This window comes from Populus alba, chromosome 7 (assembly GCF_005239225.2).
Source record: "Populus alba chromosome 7, ASM523922v2, whole genome shotgun sequence".
NCBI classification, from domain to species: domain Eukaryota; kingdom Viridiplantae; phylum Streptophyta; class Magnoliopsida; order Malpighiales; family Salicaceae; genus Populus; species Populus alba.
The window spans coordinates 12,690,239-12,702,155 of NC_133290.1; the positions used below are offsets into that span (position 1 = coordinate 12,690,239).

The window sequence follows — 11,917 nt, forward strand, 5'->3', positions numbered from 1 at the left end:
GCATAATCACATGTATAATGTAAAAATATATATTTTGTAATCATAATTATTTTATTAACTATATCTTGTTCTTGATAAAAAAATCTTTTAAAATTATAAATTTATTAAGAAACATTTTATCATAAAAGTAAAAATTCAATAACCACTTTTATTGCTAACTCCATCCTCAATAACCACTTTTAATCAAATGCATTTTTCTATCAACAACTACAACCATGTTCAATCTCTAAAATCAAGCACGAAATTAATTGTTTTTTTACGAATGGTTTAGAATCAATTTTTTATTATAATTAAGTTCAATTATAATATTTAATTTAAATTTAATTGATAAATAAATTTAATTTATAAATTTTAAAAATATATAGTTCAATTTATTTTATTTTATATATTATTTTTATCATTTTTATTTTATTTTTTAAAAATATAGAAATCCCTAGGCAGAGATATATATATATATATATATTTTTTTTTGAAGAAGATAGTTTTTAAATTTATCAAATGATAATACTTGAGTGTTTGATTTTGTCTAATAATTTAACACCTGTCATAATTAAAATGGTGCGAACCACACAATGGCTTGTCGTCATGTCGTATACGACAAGAACTCCTAAGACGGAGTGGTTGGTCCTAGTGGACGCAAATTAACGGTCGTAAACCTCTTTTCAGTCTCTAGCCTCTCTTTTCTCTGTAATCTCACACTCTCCATGATTACTTGCAAAGCTTCAAGCTTCAATTTTGAAACCAACCCGTGTCACCAAATCACTTTTACCGAGTTTACAAGCTAAGTGTACCCATCCTTGTCAAAGCACCGGAATCTCGTGCTCTTCCTCCTCTTCATCAATCGAAGGCCACAAATGGAAGAACACCTTGACAACCCACTCAGCACAGTCAAATTAAGGAGCCAAGAAGCTCCAAAAAGAGGAAAGAGAAGACAGAAAGAAAAGTGGAAGAAGAGAAGGAGGGTGGCACAGTATAGGCAGTGGAATTTATTTCTTGGCTGCCGGAAATAAGGCATAAAAGACATGAATCCGGTTGGTTGATATGGTGGATCACGTCATTTATAACTGATGGCCAGAATAAAACAACAAAGCACGAGTCTCTTGATTGAATAATTCAGGTTTGTATAATATTTCTTTTCCCAAATAAAATTAGTCAACGCTGATGTGTATTCAATCAATTTGGAATGGATGATCTAATTGACTAGGACTTATTAGCGACTCCCTTGAAATTAAAGATCGGTCTTTTCTGATTTTAGAAAGCAGTTAGCACCGTTTCATGTCTGCCCACTTTATTTTATTTTTAAAATAGAAGAAAAAGGAAAACCGATTACGGCCCCCTCATTAATGGTTTTAAAAAATGTTTTACTTATTTGATGATGCAGATGTGTAATGGAATATAATGATGGGTTAGTTAGAATATATTGATGAGGTGTCTCTTTTTTATTGGTTTTGCAAGTCAAATGATGCTCTTTCTGGGATGTTTCCATGACATTTCCTAGTTGGCTTGTTGGAATCTCTGTCTCAAATCTCAACCTTTCTTTCCTTATTTGTTCTCTCTCTCAACTTTCTCAGCAATCAAACGTCGGTTAAGCTCCAGTAGCGGCCACCATGGCTACGAAATTAAAGAAAGGGATGAAGGCATGGCTGGTGATATCAGAATCCGGCCAATCGTTTGTAGAGGAAGTAGGGAAGCATTCGATAATGAAGAGGACTGGATTGCCTGCACGTGATTTGAGAGCATTGGACCCGGTGCTGTCATATCCGTCGTCGATTTTGGGAAGAGAAAGGGCTATTGTTGTGAACTTGGAGCATATTAGGGCTATTATTACAGCAACAGAGGTGCTTATGATTAATTCTAGTAATCCTTTGATTGTTCACTTTGTTGAGGATCTTCAACATCGGATTGCTTTTGGTAATGCCAATGCTACGCCTCCACAGCAGGTGTGTCTTTACTTTGTTTGTAATAATGTCTGTATTTTGCTCATCTGGGGAAAAAAAAAATTTGTGCACAGGAGTGGTTTTTATTAGCTATGATTTTTATTTGTTATTGATGCATGTCTTATCAGTTTGGTTTAATGATGGGAATTTGAGAATTTAGAGTGGCCAATTTTTATTAATATTTTCTTAACTTGGAATGGAAATGGCCTTCATATTGTAATGCCCGGAGTCCATCAATACAGTCTTGGAAATCCCCTGTTAACTGTGTCCGGAGCTAATAGTTAGGATGCAAAGAATCACTTCGGATTCCTCTTAAAAATGATTATTATTCAGAGCTTCATTCTCTGGAGTTGATACAAGCTATGAATATAAAACTGCCGAGGTTATGTTTCTGATCTAAGTAGTACGTAACCCAGGGGGATTAAAGAAAATGAACTCAACATTCTTTTTAACCACAACTGACTGATTCTTTTTGGGGAACACGAAAAGCAACCTTATAAACACAACATTGTTTTCTGTCCAAAGGCAATGGATCATGATGGTACTGGCTTGGGGGATGCAGCTGACACGACATCTCCAACTTATAATTCCGGAGATGTGAAGAGTATGGAAATAGCGGATGAGAGTGCAAAAATGATGAATGATCTAGTAGCTCCTGGTCCCAAGGTGCTTCCGTTTGAGTTCAAAGCACTTGAAGCTTGTCTTGAATCTGCTTGCAGGTGCCTTGAATCTGAGGTATGTGGTTTAATCTATAGGAACTGCAGCAATAGAGTTTCACCATCTGAACTTGTGACAGGAGTAGGTCAACAGTTGTTGCCTGCATTTTTAATGTAAATAAATCTAAGGTGAATTTGCACACTCAATTGAAATACCGTCTTTTCTCTCTCTTTCCAGACTCAGACATTGGAAGAAGAGGCATATCCTGCTTTGGATGAACTGACTTCTAATATCAGCACACTCAATCTTGAGCGTGTTAGACAGATAAAAAGTCGTCTAGTTGCAATTTCTGGACGCGTGCAGAAGGTAGATAACATGCTGTTGGATAGTTGTAGCCATCAAATACATTTGTTTTTACTTGCAATTATGTGACATGTGCTAAAATAAATTTGTGAATTCCAATGGATGCATTTTGTTGGATGCTGTCCTTCTATCATGTGTATATGATATTCCCTTTGACTGTTTGCTTTCTCTCCTGCATATTTGCTTTTGTCTGCTATTTCTGACATTGCTGTCTTTTACAGGCTTAAAATTCGAAATGATTTGTTTATTTGCTCTGCATGATCCATCTGCGAGGATCACTCTGTGTCTAGGTGACTTCTATTGTTTGGATTTTGAAACTGCAATCTATAGCCTTGTTCAAGAAAAAGGAATGATAATTAAATGCAATAGGAAACTGAGTGATGTGAGCTTTTATATTTTATATTTTTTACCTTTTGATTTCTTGGCTAACTATTGGGGTAACAAACTCAAGATTTATTTAAAATTAAAAAGTGACATAAGCAAAGCAAATCCGGTAGGCGGTGAATTTATTGGCAGTTGAAGTTTCAAAGTTTAAAGAGTAATACCTAATACTAGTTTTTAATTGAGCTGTTGAAGTTACAGAACTAAACATGTTAATACATGAACTATGGTCTGTGCATATTAATTGGCTATATGATAAGGTAAACTCCTTCAATTGGTTTTCTATTTTTTTTTTTTTATCAGTTTCTGTGATCTCCATGCTGTGGTATTAGTAGTATTATCAGCCAATTTTAAAATGCTTACGTGTGATTTATCTGTTATTTACCAAGTCTGGTGACATTTTTATACCCAGCCGCAGCATCTCAAATACAATATTAATTAAGCTTTCATGGTTCAATCTCCTCTAATTTGTACGTAGGCATTAGTAATCAACTTTGTGTCAACATATCATCATTTGGAGTTAAGAGCTTTGCTTTGAATCATGAGAATGATGACATTGGATCTTTTCTTTTCCTTGGAGGTTGAAACATCAAGGTGCTTTAATTGGTTAATGAGGCTGTTTCTGTGTCTATAACCAACCGGAGTTTTGAAAATGATAGTTCTCCTAAACTCTATGGAAGTTCTTGTGAAAGGAAAGGAGTTTTCAAAGCAATAGCTTGACTTCTATGCATGATTCTGATTTTGCAGCATGTAGAAAGACTATCGTAAGTGTTGGTTCTGCACTTCATATGCCCAATACAGTTTGTTTTACCATAATGCTGTCTAGGAAGGAAAATGTTCCTCCAAGGAGGCTTCTAGAAGGTCTCCAAGTACAAGCATGCCATGTGTAGAAACAATGTCTTTATGCGTTGGGGCACAGAACATGAAAAACTAATGTAACAGGACATATCAGATTAATATGTCCATACATACATGATATACATGCATGCTTTCTCAGTCATTTCATGTAATTTTACAAACTTATTGTTGCAGGTGAGAGATGAACTTGAACATCTGCTGGACGATGACAATGATATGGCCGAAATGTATTTAACAGAAAAGATTTATGCTTATGCAGCAGACCAAACATCTTCAATAGAGGAAGTATATGATGGTGAACAAGAAGTAGATGGTGAAAGGTTCTAATTCTATCATTTTTGATGCGTATCCAAATATGAAAATTTTCATAGAACAAATGCATAATTAGTAAACGAGACGAATATGGCCTCTTTTATTTGTTGATCTCTTTATCATCTAGAAATCTGAATTATGAAGCGCGTGCAATTTTTTAAAACCTTTGAGGGATAAAATGAAGTAAATTTTTATGTACAAAACTGGTTCGGTAACCATCAGATCTCAATGCCATGTCGTGGACATACTAACTAGTATTATCAAAATATGTGGCAAGTTACTACTCTAATACTTTTAATCAAATATCTCTTTCATTTATTTCTGCAGTAGTTTTCTTCTTTTTTGTGCAAAATAGACTCTGTTAGTGTTGGTTATTATAAAATTTATGTGGTAATTTGTATCTTTGTCGTCGAGTTGACGAGTCTAATGGTTTGCAATTTCTTTTTCTAACTCACACTTCACCTACCCTACAGTGTTGATGATTCCAAATCTGGAGACGACTCTGAAATCTACACCAGCTCTAAGCCAAATGTCGAGGAGTTGGAGATGCTTTTAGAGGCCTATTTTGCACAGATAGACGGAACCTTACAGAAACTATCCCATGTATGAAGCCATACCTCATGTCTTTCTCTCAACATTTCTGTCACGTTTAATTACATTAATTGTTTTTTTACAAAAACTAATTACATCAAAATCATTTTCTTCCTTTTCTAGATGCGCGACTACGTGGACGACACAGAGGACTTCATCAACATAATGTTGGATGACAAGCAGAATCAGCTGCTACAGATGGGAGTGATGCTTGGTGCTGCAAACATGATACTCAATGCAGGCATTGTGGTCGTAGGACTGTTTGGAATGAACATTCATATAGAACTCTTTGATGGTAAACCGATACAATTCTTGGAGGCTGTGGTTGGTGCATGTGGAGGATGTGTTGCTCTATTTATAGTTGCTTTAGGATGGGGTAAGAAGAAAAATATACTGGCTCTTTAGACTTGTTTACAAAACTCCCCCTTTACTTTATAGCTTTTTAATGTATGTGGGCTATAGGCCATTATTAATTATTATTATTAACAAAAACTAAAAGAAATGATGCTTTCAAACCACTATAATAGTTTTTTTTTTTTTTTTTTAATCTATGTTTTGTTTTCCATGCTTCCATATGGGTTATCGAGTTTCATAATTATTATATGCTAAATTTAGTTTATTAGTTATTAAGTTTCATAATTATTATATGGTTTGGCATTTTTAATTTCATAACCCGTGTTATATATTTGATAAATAAACCTTATTGACCTGTTTTTTTTTTTTTTTGTAATTGATCTTTTATTTTAATTTTATTATTCAATATTGAGTTGATTAATAGTTAAGTTTAATGATTTATTTTAGTTTGTTTTCTATAAGGTTATATAGGTCTTATGACTCAAGTTATGGGTTTTCAAGATAATCTACATTGATTCTGGTCGTTTTATTGTCTTTTTTTTTATATTAATTTTTTTTTTCTAATTTTATCCTTCATCGATGTATTGATTTATAATTGAATTTTATAATAGTTATTCGAATCTTACAAACTGAATTGTAGGTTTGACAGGTTAATTTGAGTTGATTTCTATTATTTTTTTTTTAAAAAAAATTTTAATTAATTTTTTTTAATTTTACCTTTTAATATTTAATGGATTGAGAATTTTGCTTTAGAATTTTTTTTAATTAATTTTATAAATGGATTTGTGGATTTCACAAGCTAAGTTCTTCTCTTTTTAAAATTCTCGTCTACTATCCATTTTCCAAATATTAATTAAGAATAAACTAAAACTGCTCAGTGTTTCACTGTGCAAGTCCACAGTGAAACGCTGAGCTGTCTTCTTCTTCTTCTTCCTTTTTTTTTTTTTCTTTTAACTTTTTTTTTTTAGGCTGTTTTTTTTTCTTTGTTTTTTTTAGCTGTTTCATTTTTTTTAATGAATTTTTTTTAAAAATTTTTTTGTTAATATTAATTTTTTTTTTTATTTAGTTATCAAATTTTTATAATACAGGTTTTGAGTTTGATGGATTAACCCGGATTTTTTTTCTGGTTTTTCTTTTTAATTAAATTTTTCGAGTGCAGTCCACAGTTTTTTTGCTTTGTTTTTTTAAGTTTTTTTATATATATTTTCTTTTAAACTGTTTTGTTTTCTTTGTTTTTTTAATTAATTTTTTTTTGTTAATGTTAATTTTTTTTTCTATTTAGTTATTAAACTTTCATTACATTGGTTCCGAGTTTGACACGTTAACCCTGATTTTTTTTTTCTGGTTTTTCTTTTTAATTAATTTTTTTGAGTGCAATCACAGTGAAACGCTTAGCTGTTTTTTTTTTTTTTTTTTTGCTTTTTTTAAAATTTTTTTCTTTTTTCTTTTTTCTTTTTTTTTAAGTTGTTTTGTTTTCTTTGTTTTTTTAATGAATATTTTTTTGTTTAATTTTTTTTTGTTTATGTTAAATTTTTTTCTATTTAGTTATCAAACTTTCATTACATGGGTTCCGGGTTTGACGAGTTAACCCGGATTTTTTTTGTTTTTCTTTTTAATTAATTTTTTTGTTTAATTTAGTTTGTTAATGTTAAATTTTTTCTATTTAGTTATCAAACTTTCATGACATGGATTCCGGGTTTGATGGGTTAACCCAGATATTTCTGGGTTAACCCGTAAATTATTTTTTCCCTATTCAGTTATCAAACTTTAATGACACGAATCTCAGATTTGATGGGTTAACCTGGTTTGAAGGATTAACCCAGATAATTCAGATTTTTTTTTCTTTTTCTTCATTAGTTTTTTCTTCATGTAGGATTTTTTTTAAAAAATTTAATATTTTCTTTGTTTTTTAATTATTTTTTTAAATTTTAGTTTGTTAATATTAAGTTTTTTTATATTTAGTTATCAAACTTTCATGATATGAATCTCAGGTTTGATGGATTAACCTGGTTTGACGGGTTAACCCAGTTAATTCAGATTTTTTTTCTTTTTCTTCATTAGTTTTTTTTCTTCCTGTAGGTTTTTTTCCCTTTGTTTTTGTTCATTTTAGTTTATTAATGTTAATTTTTTTATATTTAGTTATCATACTCTCATGACACGAATCTCAGGTTTGACGGGTTAACCTGATTTGACAGGCTAACCCAGTTAATTCATATTTTTTTTCTTTTTTTTTATTAGTTTTTTCTTCCAATTTTTTCTTTAAATATTGTAATTAACAATAACTAAAAGATATCAATCTTTTTTCTTCCAAGTTTATAACACGAATCCCAGGTTTGATGAGTTAAACCAGTTAATTAATTTTTTTTTCCTTTTTCTTAAGTAGTTTTTTTCTTTCAATTTTATTTTTTAATATCGATTTGATTAAGAATTAAACTTTATGATTTATTTTGTTTACTGGTCATTAAATTATTGTGATCTCATGAGGGGATTTTACCGTGCCCCTCCTTGCAAAGCACTATTCATCAGAATAATACTTTGTTTTATTGTTTATTTCTTTTCAATTAATTTTTTTTAATTTTATTATGTAATATTATTTTTTTTCTTTTTAATTATCACACTTCTATAATAAAACCTTGCAACCAAACTCATATCAAAGGCTCCGTGTTTTGATGTTACCACCAAACTCACTTAAATTTGGGCTATACAAGTTTAATATTATTATTAATATAACTTTTGAATCATGAGTAATAGATAGACCCAATGCTTTTAAGTATAACTTTATAGAAAAACCTAACACTCTTAAATTTTAATTTTTTTGAATATTTTTTATATAAAAAAAATTGACCCGCAGCGTAGCGCGGGCCACATTTCTAGTTACAGAACTCTAAAACGCGTGGGGAAAGTACTGTAGCTTTCCCCACGGTTTTCCCTGCTAAAACATATCGCCTCTGCCACGAAATTAAAAAAGAATAAAGACGTCATGATGTGGTGTTTGTTTTCTTCCCCTGTAATTAGGTCTTCTTTTTTTTTCTGTCAACGACATGATGGTGTCTGAAATGCTTTTAAAAATTAGGCTGCCGAATCCTAAATTGTCTGACATCTTATCTTATCACCTTTAAAATAATAAAAAAGGTAGAGAATGCCAGTCTTTTCAATCTTTGGCATCATTTCCGTTTTCATTGTGCATTTCTGATATTTGAAAACATTGTCAGCTCTCCTTTTCCCTGGCCAGAACCCACACTAGCAATCAACATCTACTACACTAGCAATCAACATCCACCGTTGTTTTTCTGCCTTCACCAGTGGCTGAAGTGGATCACCAGCACCTCCACCGTCGACCACCAGCAGCTCCACTGTGGACCACCATCCTCACGACAGACCAGCAACAGCAGCAAGTACCTCCCGCAGGCCAGGTTGCTTCTTCTCTTCTTGCTTTTCCACGCAAACCATGCATAAATACTGTAAAAAAAAAACAACAAACCCTGTAGAATACATGAGTAATTAATTACCTGTTGCTTGCAATCTGCTTTACCAAAGGAAATAGCCATTTGGTTAATTATTAATTTGTAATAATGATTAACAATTGGTTACATATATTTGGTGCTCCATTTCTCTCTTTTGCAAACCGGCTCAATCTAAGATCATGTTCTCCAAAAGAGGGGCTTCTCTGTTTTCTCTTTTCTTTCTGGTTCCGGCAGATGGTGTCAACTCCAGAGGAAGCAGACTGCAAAGTCTTCTACAGCAATCAACTTTTAAAAATCCGTTCTCAAACTCGGTTCCTTCTCCTCCGCAGATCGTCGCCTTCGTCAGAACGCAGCCCACTGGATCGAAGCCGCACGGTCCCTTCTTTGCTTCTGCGTCGGCGGTGCTGCCTTAAAGTTCGGCCTTCACTTTCCTGCAAATCTTCTCCACCGGTGGAGATCTATCTTCACCTGAAACAAAAGAAAAAGGCAAACCCAAACAGCAGTTGGTTTTAATTAATTTGTTTACAAGTCTGTTCTTGGTTCTTTCTTTAGAGCTGGCGTCGGTGAGAAATGAAGAACGGGCGGCTACGGTTGAAGAAGGAAGCCGTGGGTCTGTCGCCGGCTAAGAGCTGTTGCTGGAGGCGGCTGTGCAGGGGAGCCGGTCTGTTTGGTTGAGAGTGAGAGGGGTAATGGAAGCTGGTAGTCGTGAGGCAGATCAGAGGAAGAGAGGTAGTTGTGGTCTGATTTTGGAAGCGAGGGAACTGGCTGCACCAACTTCGCCGCCGGTTACCCTCACGTAAACGTCGACCACCTGAGATGGGTCAAACTTCGGCGGCATCTTTGCTTCTCTGTTGCTGCTTGCTGCCTGATGGAAAGAGAGGGTGATAAAAGCAAAAATAAAAAAGGGGGGGCCTGCAGAGAAGATGGAAAATGTTTTTAATTAAAAAGTAATAAAACAATAATTATAGGAAAAAAAAAGAGAATGAAGATAAAAAGCTAACATATTTTTATTAGATGGGAATAAAAATAAGAAATGAGAATGAAATTTTTTTTTTAAATGAAAAATAATATATTATTAAAAATAAATATATGAAACTATTTCGATTGTATCAATTCTACTATCATTATCAATGTTTTTTTTTGTCGAAAATTTATTTAATTAACATATGTAGACATATTGTAATCAGTTGAAGTATTTATTTTTTTATGTGCATGAGTTGTTCATTCAGTTATTTGTTGATCGAAATTGCCTGCTTATTTCATTTTTCTTTGATTTTCTTTTCATTCGGTGTTTTTAAAGTTAGTATTTTTTCTTCTTCTTCCTGGTTTTATTGGATTCTTCACATATTTTGTAAGGTTGTCTTTTTTTCATCGCGTCTTAAATTATTTTAATATAGTAATATTAAAAATATTATTTGTAATACATTTTCCATCAAAATATATTTTATACAGAATCTCAACCATGCTATACATTTTCCATCAATTATTTTATTAACGAACTAATTTTTGATTAAATTAATAAGATTTCAGAATGTTTTGTTACATTGACTTGATCAATTATTATATACAACATAGTTTTCAATCATATAAATCAGATTATGAGTTGTTTTATTAGATTGACTTGATCAATTATTGTATAATTTAAATTAAGATTTAACCCAAATTAAATTCTGAATTGAAATTGGCGGACTGGATACAATTAGAGGAAGAGACTGGCAGAGCCAATCACTTCAAAATGATCCACTGTGAGTGGTAAGATGAAATGGGACCCATTGCCACAGGTAGGTTAGGAGTCATTAATTACAACTATAGAATTAAATAATGAGCCTTGAGATATGCAACCATGGGGAAAAAATTAATGTTACCATTTCACCAGTAGCTTACCCGCCAAACTTGCTCGGGGGCGTGCTTAAGTTTCTTAGTGGAAGCAACTTTATCAAATAAGAAATTAGGAAATCAATTGTATACTGAGATCTCTCTCTTAGTCTTAGTAGAAGCAACTTTATCAAATAAGAAATTAGAAAATCAATGGTATACTAAGACCTCTCTCTCTTAGTGGAAGCAACTTTATTTAAAGTGCAATGTGCAAGCAACTGTTTGAAATTAAAGCCATGTTCTTTTCTTTGGAGAAGTCAAAAGAATTTAGAAAGGGAAGCGAGTTGTCTTCCATCTTTTTCCTTTGTTTTGTTTTTTTTTTTGTTTTAAACTAAAAAGAAGGGTAGGGTGGTAGCCTAATTACAGCCGTTATGAAAAATGCAATCGGCTGCCTACAAGCAATGTTTATATATTTTAGAATTGTTTTGATGTTATAATATTTTCATGTTAAAATTAAAAAATATTAGTTTAATATATTTTCATGTAAAAAAAACATAAAAAAAATATCTTTTATTATCTTAGACATTGTAACAATACCATAATCGTAATAAATAATAGAGATCGAAATAATACAATGAAGATAGCAAATATAGAAAATATAAAATTTTTGTTTAAAATCATCTCATAACAATACCATAATCGTAATAAAATCATCTCATGAAAAAGTATTATTTTTTTTTAATATCTTAAAAGAGTATTATTTTTTCATAATTTTTTATCAAGTGATTAACACATGAGAGGTTGATCTCAAACCAATTCAATCATTTTAATTTTTTAGACATGTTTGGTATTATGGTTATTATTTTTCAAAATACTTTTTATATTGAAATACATTAAAAGAATATATTTTTTATTTTTGAAAAAAATATTTTGAAGATTAGCGCATCAAAATAATTTAAAATATAAAATAATTTTTTTTCATAAAAAATAAAATTAATATTTTAAAAAAACACAGGTTGATTCAAATCGACTCTAAATTCAAAAATTCATATAATTGTGGATTCGTTCAACTCATTTTTGTTCTGGAACCAAACTAATTCTAGATTTAGTTTATCAATTCACGAGTTAATCAGGTTTACGAAACATCTTTTTATTATATTAGTTGTTTAGGATTGCCAAGATCAA

General features: G+C 31.7%; 1 protein-coding gene and 1 long non-coding RNA gene across 2 annotated transcripts; one reads left to right on the top strand and one right to left on the bottom strand.

Moving 5' to 3' along the window:
* Positions 1–630: 630 nt before the first annotated feature.
* Positions 631–5,640, top strand: LOC118043448 (magnesium transporter MRS2-F). The gene is made up of 7 exons (XM_035051425.2): positions 631–1,117; positions 1,572–1,940; positions 2,463–2,672; positions 2,832–2,960; positions 4,371–4,516; positions 4,982–5,111; positions 5,223–5,640. Exons 2-7 carry the CDS (start codon positions 1,608–1,610, stop codon positions 5,502–5,504), a joined length of 1,230 nt encoding a protein of 409 aa, XP_034907316.1. The 5' UTR covers positions 631–1,117; positions 1,572–1,607; the 3' UTR covers positions 5,505–5,640.
* A 2,858-nt stretch (positions 5,641–8,498) lies between these two features.
* Positions 8,499–9,178, bottom strand: LOC118043449 (uncharacterized). Its single transcript, XR_012170280.1, has 2 exons — positions 9,045–9,178; positions 8,499–8,935 (listed from the first exon to the last, which is right to left on the bottom strand). It is a non-coding gene; the product is annotated as an uncharacterized lncRNA (long non-coding RNA).
* Between the last annotated feature and the right edge of the window lie 2,739 nt (positions 9,179–11,917).

Coding starts and splice junctions, on each gene's coding strand:
- LOC118043448 (XM_035051425.2), top strand. CDS start 1,608: ATGGCTACGAAATTAAAGAAAGGGATGAAGGCATGGCTGGTGATATCA. Junction 1,941..2,462: donor ATGCTACGCCTCCACAGCAG/GTGTGTCTTTAC, acceptor TTCTGTCCAAAG/GCAATGGATCATGATGGTAC. Junction 2,961..4,370: donor TTTCTGGACGCGTGCAGAAG/GTAGATAACATG, acceptor TTATTGTTGCAG/GTGAGAGATGAACTTGAACA.